Source organism: Cynoglossus semilaevis, chromosome 6 (assembly GCF_000523025.1).
Source record: "Cynoglossus semilaevis isolate Cse_v1.0 chromosome 6, Cse_v1.0, whole genome shotgun sequence".
Classification (NCBI taxonomy): Eukaryota; Metazoa; Chordata; class Actinopteri; order Pleuronectiformes; family Cynoglossidae; genus Cynoglossus; species Cynoglossus semilaevis.
The window spans coordinates 6,529,332-6,540,862 of record NC_024312.1 but is presented as its reverse complement, the minus strand read 5'-3'; the positions used below and the strand labels follow the sequence as shown (position 1 = coordinate 6,540,862).

Below are 11,531 nucleotides of genomic sequence, written 5' to 3'. Positions count from 1 at the left end.
AAAGATGAGCAGTGATTCATCAGTAGAATGTGACATTGCACATTTTTTTCAGATTTTTTTTGTTTCCATGAGTAGAAACCAAATCACACTACAAAATGATCGGCAGATTCTGGGATCAGGAAACTGAAACAGGCTGTGTATAAACCAGCATGTCCCTGTGGACGACCCCAGGCCACACATGGTTGTTGAACCCTCTGAGCTACTGAGCTGCCACAGGGCAACACACCACAGAGGAAAGACCAATGACAATACGTCACTTTGTCACATGACTTTCAGGAAACGAAGGAACCTTTTTTTATTTGCAACTTTTTTTAAAGGAAACAGCTTCCTCCACAAAAAGCGTATAAAAAATGTTGGACTTTTTCATCATCTGAACAAGTCTACAATTACGCTATGAAACTGTTTAGCAATTTATTCACTCATTAAACAATTGCAATTTTCCTGAGGCAACAATGTACAATTATGGAAAATCACAAATATTGCCTTTAGGTATCAACATTTAAATAAACAAATATACTTTTCAATTTTTATTTACTTATGCACCATTTTGGTACAATATTACTTTCAGGCAAAAGACAGTTAAATCAGTCAAAAAATCCTTAAAATTTTTTTATTATTATTTGAAGTATTTTAAGACATAAAACAAGAAGTTGCTCACATTTCTCCAGCTCGGCGTTATCCTTTTTCCCGTCCACCTCATCTATATTGGAGGCCTGTTCAAATACCTTGAACAGCAAATTCCCCTGCTCCACCTGCAGAGCGCCAGACAAAACCTGGAAAGCATCGTTGAGACGCTCGTTCACGCTGTTGAACTCTTCACCGTGGCTGCCGGATTTCAAGATGCGCTCCACCCACTTTGATAGCGTGTACTTCTTGATGAGTTGCTCTGCTGATCTTAGCGTGACACACAGTTCTTTAAGGGCTTTTTCTACATCTGTTTGGATCGTCTTCCTCTCTCTGATGGAATTCACCAGCTCCTCAAGAGCTTGGACACGACTACACACACGTCGGCAGCGGTTTTTGTTGGCTTTCACATTCTCAACAAGAGTGTAGATTTGTGAGGCAATAGACAGGATGGGCTCTATACAATCCATGGCCGTCTGGAGAGACAGAAAAAATGTCAACGATTGCGATTAATCACAAATAATCATGATTAATTGAGATACGTAAATCAACATTCCTGTATTAGAATGGGAAATAAAATCAGTATATGGCTGGAAAGCTGGATGAATGAAGTGACAATGAAGCCTCTACAAACTGGCTAAAATGCTGGCCGCTGAGATGGTACTGGAAGTTCTTTTTCCCACAACATACTGACGGAATTTGGTTTAAAAAAATCTAACTTTGACTTCAGACCTCCTCAGACCTTATCCAGGGGTGTTCAATCGAATGTCATTTTGATTTAATTCATGATAAGCTTTTTGTTCCATTTTTCTAGAAACACATTCCAATTCAAAACAGTTGTTGAAGGAACTGAAAGGCCAATGACATTTCTTAGAGCCTGTCCTGAAACATTGCAAGTTCCTCCGCTCCCCCCATTTCTTTGGAGATTATTGGAGAAAATGTTGATCAGATTTAAACCATTGTTTTTAACCTCTTCCTCCTCATATCTGCTAATAGCTACAGTAACCAGATATCTGATCAGTGCATACAGTTGCTGCGAGATTCAACATTCCCAACACCACTTCAGTGCCATCTGTAGCAGTAAAGTGTCAAAATGTGCAAAAAAACCCAACTGGAATACTGTCTGACAAAAGGCACTCCGCCCTCTGGTAAGAGCAAACCTCCATGTTGGAACGTGCAGTGAAAATCACACACTCACTGCTAACAACTTCTCAGTGTGTGTTTTCACTTACTTCCTCTTTTGTAAAACCACAAACAAACTTTACAATGTACCGGTTTTTAACTGTGATTCAGCTTTATGACAGAGGCTTAAATGATCTTAAGAAATCAACCAAAAACAATAAGATCTGTTACCTTGAGGTGGACGTCAGTAGAAGTTCCCTCGCAGCCTTATAATGTGTGCAGTACCTTTGAAAGCAGGATAAAAATGAAACCCTACCTTCTTGACGTCGTGCTTCTTTTGACTTCCTGTTCCTCTGTGATGACTGCCATCCCACACCCTCCCCTTGGGTTTTGCTGATGGTCATTTTGTTTGACACTCCCAGGATTTATTTACCTTGGTCCTGAGGCAAAATCACTATTCACTGCACGGTGAGGTGCAGTGCAAATGAACACTGGATGTTTACGGCTGTACTGATTGTGTGTCACCTGAGACTGTCGGGGTCAAAGGTGTCACTTTTCATGGATTTTTGTTAATTTGTTCTGGAATCAGATCCTACATGTCAACAGCCACAACAGCCTATTTAAATCACCAAAGATCAATCACAACACAATAATTGAACAGCACACTGAAAACTTAATGTATTATAATATATGCCTTGATGACATTACTGTAGTTTATCTGATCCCCTTTCAGGGACCACCACAATAGAAAGGAAAAAACGTTTAGAATTCATTGCCCAGATAATCTGAGGGAAACACAGGTCCTTGACAAAGGTTCTTAGCTAAACATGATAACTGGTTGTTTTGTACTTGTTATGATATTTTGAGCAACTTAGGAGGTGATAATCAACTGTCTTCATATGTTTGCTTTGTAAATCAATCAGTGTTGAAATAGTTATTGATGGTAACCAATGACCTCAGACAAATGGATTTCTTAGTTTCCTAAAACAGAACAGGTGCTTACAAGTAATAACATAAGGAAGAAAACACCTTGTATTGTTATTTACACAGTTAGCTAAAAAGCATGAAACTGGAATTTGTAATACTATACACACCATTGCAAAATTGACAAGTTTATATATGATATCTGGATAAAATAAAGCAAAGTTACGTTTTCTCCAGTACAAGGATTGTTCGCACTCTTTGTTTGTTGTGATTTAATTAAAGAGTTTTTTGACAGTGCTGCATACAGAGGGTCCATTTTGTTGTTGGACAGATATAATGGTAACAGGTCTGGTGACAGGCATTGAGGATGTGGGGGCTAAGGTGGGGGAAACCAGTAGAGAGGGTGGAACACTTTGAGCAAAAGGCATTGGATGTATTGGGTGGGACATGTGTACGGATGAAATGCAGGGTCCAGGCGCAGCAGCATAACGGAATGACGGTGGCAGGGGAGTCCTGAAGACAGTTGTAGTAACTGTGGGTGGATACACTGGCATAGGCCGAGGGGGAGGGGCCATAGGATAAGGCATACGGAAAGGCATTGGAGCTGCAGGCATGGGAAGAGGCATCTGAGCAAAAGGTGTAGGGGGAGCTGTTGGAGATGTAGGCGTAGGAGGAGGCACAAGGGCTGAAGAACTCACAGAAGTCTGCCTAGACAGAGATTTATGAACCTCAAACAGAATGTGACCCTGTTCAATGTGCAGAGCCCCAGACAGAGCCTGCAGGTTTTCAGTGAGTCTTCCATTCACCTTGCAAAACTGCTCTTCGTGTGTTTTGGACAAGACAAAACTCTTGAGGTTGTTAGTTTGGGAGAATATCGTGATCAGATCCTTGGCAGAAATCAGAGAATACCAGAGTTCATTTAGAGATTTGCAGACGATGTTGGAGATTTGGTCAGGGCCTCTTTGTTTGATGGTCAAAACCATTTCTTCCAGGAGTCTAATTCGCTGAGCAATCCGCTGGCAGCGTTCCTTGTTGGCCTTTGTGGTCTCAATCTTTTCAACCAGCGTGATAATGACAGAGATGGCAGTACAGATAGGATCGATCAGGTCCATGGTGAGCTGTGAGTGGTGGAGACAGTTTTAAAACATTGACGACAAACATTTCCATGGTCAAGTCTAGCCCCCTACAGGCCAGCAGGGGACGCTAAGAAGTGTCTGAATATCCTGTTCCATAAATTTTGTGTGATGTTTAGTTGGAAAATGAAGCATTTCACTTAATTGGTGTGAAAAAATATTATTTATGTCTTGCAAATAATATTTCCTTTTCTTTCGTCGAGGCATAAAAGTCAATTATATGGTGTGATGTTTAGTTGGGGGGTAAATTATTTATTATCTGTTTATTAGCTCACTGATTCTCAACCACTGTGCCATGAGGGGTCATTAGGTGTGCCCCGGAAAATGAAGCATTTCACTTAATTGGTATGATGTTTAGTTGGAAAATGAAGCATTTCACTTAATTGGTGTGAAAAAATATTATTTATGTCTTGCAAATAATATTTCCTTTTCTTTCGTCGAGGCATAAAAGTCAATTATATGGTCATTTAACCTAGAAGATTATTTCATTTTATTACATATACTTTTTGTGAGATCTTTGTTTGGTGGTGTGCCGTGGCTTAAAAAAAAGTTGGGTCTGATAACAGCACAAAAACTACACTTGAACCACAGACTGAATAAATCAACACGTTGTACATGATAAAAGCAGCATTTTACCATGTTCAAATACAATGTTTTGGATTTAATATATAATGTAGATAAAAAGTTAAAACGTTAAAGGCAGAGACCTACCTGTCAGTGGATGGTAATCAGAAGCCGAGTGGAGCCGATACAGAAAGCAAAAATATTTGAATACTTTTTTATCACAGGCATCGTTGATGCTGTGGAACCTGTTCTTATTTGCAGTAACTCAGTCCATGCATTCAAAGAAAGGCAAGGAGGGAGCAGGAAGAGGCTGCCCCTGCTGAGGAAGTCTTAAGGTCAGCCTTAAGTAAACAAGGCACATTGCTAATGATGCCCCAGGAGGAAATTCCACTAATCACCTTACCACCTGTTTGACTCAAAGATGTTTATAGTGCAGACATGTTGTATCAGATAAGACCAGCTGATGAGCTGCTCTTACAGGAACTGACAGTGAGGAATTGACAGCGTAGATACCTGACAGGAATCTGGTGGAGCTTCTCAGAAAGATTCAGCGAGTCAGGAATCATGATGTCAATGAACAAACCCACATTTGTAAAGTGATGACAACAATACTGGGCTGTTAAAAGGGACAGTAATAAGTAAGTGACAAACGGTTTCATCAAACAGTAGACAACATTTTATTGTGAAAAAAAAAACCCAAAACAACAACCATAGTATTAGACCTATTACTTCTTTACTCATTAATTATTACTATTATTACTATTATTATATTGTGATTGTATTGAGTAGGGCTGTCCAATAATATCGTCCGACCTGATGTTATCGATGTTACCATAATTATGTAATATCTCTACGAATCTATATGTTTTTTTTCCCTGTGAACATGATAACGCAATGCCTGGGTTTTGTCAAATGATGTGTGCCCAAAAATAGTTTTGGGGAAAAATGTCTGTATAGTAAAGGGAAGGTCACTAGATGGCAATGCACTTCATTTTATTACATTCCAATGCACAAACAACTATAAATGCTCACATTTACACAAACAACCAGTTATCTAATGGTTTTGGACCAGGGAAGCAGACCAATGTGGAGAATTAGTCAAAAAACAAAAAGGCCTGCACGTCCGCCAGAGCCCAGACACAAACGGCCGACCTTCCTTCCCTGGGCCAAAGAGCATCAACTTTTATAAACTCGCCAGCGCCCTGTCACTTACTCAGACGGTCAGGTCTGGTTCCTCAGCAGTACGGACCTGGTTTTGAAAAGTCTGCCCACATCTTCACACGATCGTCTCTTTCATTAGTTGTTGTCGCTATTAATTTGGAAAAGGCGCAGCGTGAGTACGGCACAGGAATGATCTGGAAATAGTTCCAGTTTGGGGGGTCTGTGGGTGCGATGCCCAAATACTCCATGCAAAAGTCTTAAGGTCAGCCTTAAGTAAACAAGGCACATTGCTAATGATGCCCCAGGAGGAAATTCCACTAATCACCTTACCACCTGTTTGACTCAAAGATGTTTATAGTGCAGACATGTTGTATCAGATAAGACCAGCTGATGAGCTGCTCTTACAGGAACTGACAGTGAGGAATTGACAGCGTAGATACCTGACAGGAATCTGGTGGAGCTTCTCAGAAAGATTCAGCGAGTCAGGAATCATGATGTCAATGAACAAACCCACATTTGTAAAGTGATGACAACAATACTGGGCTGTTAAAAGGGACAGTAATAAGTAAGTGACAAACGGTTTCATCAAACAGTAGACAACATTTTATTGTGAAAAAAAAAACCCAAAACAACAACCATAGTATTAGACCTATTACTTCTTTACTCATTAATTATTACTATTATTACTATTATTATATAATGATCTTATTGAGTAGGGCTGTCCAATAATATCGTCCGACCTGATGTTATCGATGTTACCATAATTATGTAATATCTCTACGAATCTATATGTTTTTTTTCCCTGTGAACATGATAACGCAATGCCTGGGTTTTGTCAAATGATCTGTGCCCTAAAAAAATAGTTTTGGGGATAAACAGCTGTATATGAAAGTGAAAATCACTAGATGGCAGCATTGCAGCTCATTTGATCTATTAGTCTATTTTAATAATAATGCCAGGAACTCATACAGTGGTTCGTACAGATAAATAAATACATATCACCAGGCCGAAATATCTGTATCAGTTGATATCGGAATTAAGTATCTGGACAATATCGGAGTATTAGATTTGTTTCCTTCTTTACTCACACACAACTTTTATCACAATATCCTAACAAACAACAGTAGAAATACACATGGATTCCAAGTCCGCACAGAATTTTGCTCCTCCTTCAACATGATGAGCTCAGTAAGTAGGAGTACAGTGAGGTCAGGTCTTTGTTAATAAAGATTTATTTTGTTGCTCCTGCAAAAGAGACAGAAAAGGGAAAGAAATGAAGTGATTCCATCTGATCTTCCTGTGTTCTGATCTAAAATGATTTGGAAAAAGATACATCACAGCAGCAGTTAATGACTTTCCAGCATTTAAAAAATGTAAAGTTTATTATTTATCTGAAGCTACTTGACTGTCTTTGATTTTCGTAGATGTTTCACCTCTCATATCTTTACAGACAGAGTACCAATCATTATTTTTTTAAGTATACAAACTAGTATTTCCATATCTAATTTAGAACTCACAACATATGTGGGACTTGGAAGTTAAATGACAGTGTAACATGTTGAAGTACCTGGCCAAATTCACTGAACAATAAAGAAAGTCTCAGCAAAATATGCAGCGTCATCTTCCATCCCTATTTCAGCAGCATAAACCATTGCACTTTGTTGAGGGGCTGCAGCAGCAGAATAACGGTTTTGGGGACGAGAGTCGTAGAGCACGGGCCTGTGGTCATCTCTGTCATCATCTGATACATACTGTGGGGTCTTCCTGTAGTTCCTGTTCCCTTGTTTAACATGCAGCGCTCCAGTGGACAGGACATGGTAGGTGTCCCTCAGGTCGTCATTCACGCTGTTGAACTCCAATACGCACTTCAGTGGGTTCAAGAGCAGGTTTTTGGCACATTTCTTGACCAATTCATGACCCGCAGTCAGAGCGACGAATAGTTTTCTCAGGGCTCTGTCCACGTCTTGGGAGACCTGCCCTTTGGAACTAATGGCCTCGACTAGTTTTTCCAGGTCCTGGACTCTGCCTGCCAGGCCACGGCATTTCGCTCTGTAGTGCTTTGCCTCAGGAGCCATCCAGGAGATGCCGCGGCATAAGCCCAAGATGTTTGCAATATTGTCCATGACAAGCCAACGACAGCAGTCGCCTGAAATGAAATCAAAGAAGAGGTTAAAGGCAATGATTGGGCAACACAAAGGAAGCTCTGTATAAACAGTTACATCATTTTACTACTGATGACATAACATAACTTTAAACACTGACATAAACTGACATAAACTGATGACATAACATAACTTTAAACACTAAAATTTGTCAGGCAGAATAATCTTTGAAGTTTAAGTAACCACTGTTTTGATACAAAGACAATGCACATACAGCAAGAAAAATTTCTCAGGCAGAATAATCTTTGAAGTTTAAGTGGTCAAGCGACAACCTTTGAAGTGTTCCTCAAAGCTAAATTAACCTCTTTTTTTTTAACCACGTTGTAAAATTTTATTTACAGAAACTAAAGGTTTTGTACCTGCACCCTCAAATCCTGTTGGTGGGAGATAAAACTGTTCACAGCACCACTTGCAGGAGGCAGTGGGTACTACAAGGTCATACGTTTAGTTTGTGATTCTGCATACATTGCAATGGTGTAATGATTTGCTTCTGTGTTGCATGTTTTGTAGTGGAATTAATTAAAGTCATGATGGATTTCAATCAGAGGGGGTGGAGCTTAAAAACAAAATAACTTCCTCTTCCCAAAAGTGACAGAGACAGAGGACCGGTTACATTCCACAGAAATAGTGTAGAGATAGAGCTGCTGTTTGTTTATCGTCTTGTGCACCTTATGGACTAATGTGAAAGTGAAAGTATTTTCTGTTGTCTGTGTGTATTACTGTTTTAAGTTGTTACAATTTGGATTAAAATCTTTCCTGGTAAAATGCTGAAACTATTTCCTATAACAACAAAACTGAAAACAGAAAAAGAAATGAAATTTTAAGGTAAAGTTTCACAGAGTTTAAAATAAATTTGCAGAAAAACAATTTCATTTTATAGGTGAGTGTTTTACAATAACAAAATTACATTTTCATGTATTTTTTAGAATGCAATGTTAAACAGGACATTCAGAAATCTGACGTTTTAAATAACGTGATTCAAGTCAAGTGGTGTTGTTTTTTTAAAATTTTTTTAAATTGTTTTTAAATTATTTTAGCTATAATTTGAAGAATTTTAGTGGATCAACTACTAGTTTAAGTTTTATTAAAGTTTTATTCTCGAGGAGAAAATTTTAATACCATTTTTTAAGAGTAATTGTATCTTCAGTTAGCCCATTATTCCAATTTATTGGCTTAAAAAATTTCAAAAAATAAAACAAAATTACCTTAAGATGAATCAGAATAGTCGTCCTCGTGCTGCGCAGTCTAAAGAGAAAGTGTGGCAGTGATTTTATTCACCTGTGTCTGTGGTACTTCCCTGTGGGAGAGTCGTCATGACAACTGGTGACATAAGCTAGTTAGTCATTCTGATGTGAATGATTGTTCTCAAAATGTAAGATGTAAAACTATTTTTAATACATATGTCAAAGATAAAAGATAAACCCTTCAGGAGATTGAACAATATTACAAAGAAGGTGAAGAACCGTGTTAAAATAAACCATCAATTATCCCCACACACGCAGAGTCGTGGGCGGGTCCCCCTTCAAAGGGTGTGGAGCTTTTGTTGTGAGGACAAAGTACGTAAAAGTAAATAAATCTCGATTGTAAATATTTTTTATATTATTACTTGCGAAAGGATACAGATTTATTTAGAAATCGCACTGAATTTATAGAACGAGTATCAACATAAGGCGACTGGGCTGTCTTGGTTCCTTAATTAAGATTTTTCAGTAACGGTTCTCATTATGTGGTATTCATTTCTGTAACTGATTTTGTGTAACCTCGTTGTATCGCAGTTTGGCTGTCACGCACTCAGTCGATCAATACAGTGTAGATTTAATAATATAAATGTATTCTTGTATTGCGGGATTTTGTGGTATATAAGAATTTTTTTTAAATTTCAATATTTTGATTATTTTTGTGATTAAAAGCATTTTCTAGCCTAAAATAGTACAATTTTTTTTTTAAAGGGACGAATAGTGGGTTAGAAGTTTTATTAAAAATTTGTTAAAATCCACAGCTAATGTAAATATCTATAAGCTGCTAAGATTTAACATTCCTTTATCTTTCTATTCAAAATACCAGCACTGTTGATCTGCAATGTTTAAGAGCACAATGAAACAAGTACTAGCTGGATCGAAGCCCATTGGATCTCAATGTGGTCCTGATGATGTCACCCTCCCACCCATAATGCCCCAGCTCCCTGTGGTCGGACATCACTGGGGTCCTGTCTGTCAGCAGCGTGGCTTCTCTTCCTCAGTGGTCGTCTTTGTGACAAAGAGCCGTTTGAGGAAGAGGAGCTGCAGGTAGCCTGAGGTGACGATGAGGAGGCTGAGGGCAGTGGACCACCAGGTGATGTACTGGGAGTTGGACAGCAGCAGGAAGTAGTCAACGCTCTTACGCATACGGCCAAAGCTGTAGTAGCGGAACATGTGAAAGACCCGGTTCTCCAATATGTAAGTCGCATCCTGGCACAAAAAAACAAAACAAAAACAAAAAGACTGCAAATTAAAGTGCAACAAAAAATGTATATTGTTATTTTTAGGCATACTGTACAAGTTACCTTGCTGCATTTAGCTATGCTAACTGCATAGCTCAGTGCTAACAAGCTACCAAGTGTGCGGCTGTATGTGCATTTTTGATCACACTTTTAGTCCAATTCCATGCCTTATTTTTACCCCTCCTCCTTTAGTACCCCTCCCACCCCAATTTGTACCAACAAATCTTAAAACCAATCGTAAAAGCTAGTATCTTGAGAGCTCCTTTACAGATGCTAACGGTGCTACACAACATTATCTGTCTTAGCTCCATGGTAATATACAACACACAGCATAATATCTTATGTAAACAATCTTCTCGACATGAGGTTAAAGTTAGTTATTACAGTGACACAGATGGCTGAGCTGGAGGGACAGAGATCTACATTTCCACTACTCTCTAAGTAATTTAACTAAATGATATACTGCTCGTTACCGCTATAATGGACAGAGTGTTGTTCAGGTCTTTGCGTATTTCCTCTTTTTTGTTCTTTTCCTCTTCTTTGATCTTAGAAGGGTTCTGTTGGTTGCCGTAGTAAACACCAAAGCTGAGGAACACCTGCATGATACCAAAGCGGTTGTGGAAGTTGCTGAAGCACATTTGATAGAAACCTGGAAGAAAAAAAATATTCACAGTATTGATATGAACAGTTGGAGGACCCCCAGTCTCTCTACCCTGCCACCATCATGGACACATGCTATCGGGGACATTTTCTACAAGTCTTACATTAAATTCTCAGGAAGAAAAAATGTGCACAATCAAACAAACATGTATGGGAATGTAACAAACATTTTCAAAACCACAGGACACAGCTATAAACGTGAGACTACATCTCTACCCTTCAGTGGCCACTTCCTTGGTATTACCTGTTATGACATTAACTTAGTTGCACAATTAGATTAGAAATTTAGCAAAGGAGGTGTAGGTATGTCAATTAATTCACATACAAAATGAATTCACTACAAAAACAGAATACCAATCTTTCTCTCTCATGTTCTTTTTCTTTTTTAATCTATTATATTGTGAGAGGGAGGCACCTGTTTCCTTCGCCTCAAAGTTGATCTGTCCCTGAGCGTCATCAACAGTAGATATCACCAGACCTCCTGGCGCATTGACCGTGACAGACAGGTGTCTGTCATGGCCAACGCCTGTCACCCACTGGACCTAGGAACAGAAAAAACAACAGTAGCCGTCAGTTGGTTTTTTACTTTGTTGAAAGGACACACCTATACAGAAAAACCGATTGTTTCACAGTGGCTACACAAGATTCTGAGACCTGTCTGATACATATATTCTGCCCCCTAGTGGATTAGGGTTATATAAT

General features: G+C 38.9%; 2 protein-coding genes across 2 annotated transcripts in view; both read right to left on the bottom strand.

Annotated features, from left to right (window-relative positions):
• Positions 1-2,113, bottom strand: part of LOC103379890 (mixed lineage kinase domain like pseudokinase) — a 5,624-nt gene extending 3,511 nt beyond the window's left edge. Inside the window, exons 1-2 of the mRNA XM_008311594.3 lie at positions 1,978-2,113; positions 645-1,100 (exon numbers count right to left, since the gene is read on the bottom strand). Coding sequence (XP_008309816.1) covers positions 645-1,094 — 450 coding nt within the window. The 5' untranslated portion in view covers positions 1,095-1,100; positions 1,978-2,113. The remainder of the gene's footprint in view (positions 1-644; positions 1,101-1,977) is intronic.
• Positions 2,114-6,742: 4,629 nt separating this feature from the next.
• The window catches only part of tmed6 (transmembrane p24 trafficking protein 6), a 6,375-nt gene continuing 1,586 nt past the window's right edge, over positions 6,743-11,531 (bottom strand). The window contains exons 2-5 of the mRNA XM_008311617.3: positions 11,245-11,371; positions 10,643-10,818; positions 8,896-10,137; positions 6,743-7,674 (exon numbers count right to left, since the gene is read on the bottom strand). Coding sequence (XP_008309839.1) covers positions 9,904-10,137; positions 10,643-10,818; positions 11,245-11,371 — 537 coding nt within the window. The 3' untranslated portion in view covers positions 6,743-7,674; positions 8,896-9,903. The remainder of the gene's footprint in view (positions 7,675-8,895; positions 10,138-10,642; positions 10,819-11,244; positions 11,372-11,531) is intronic.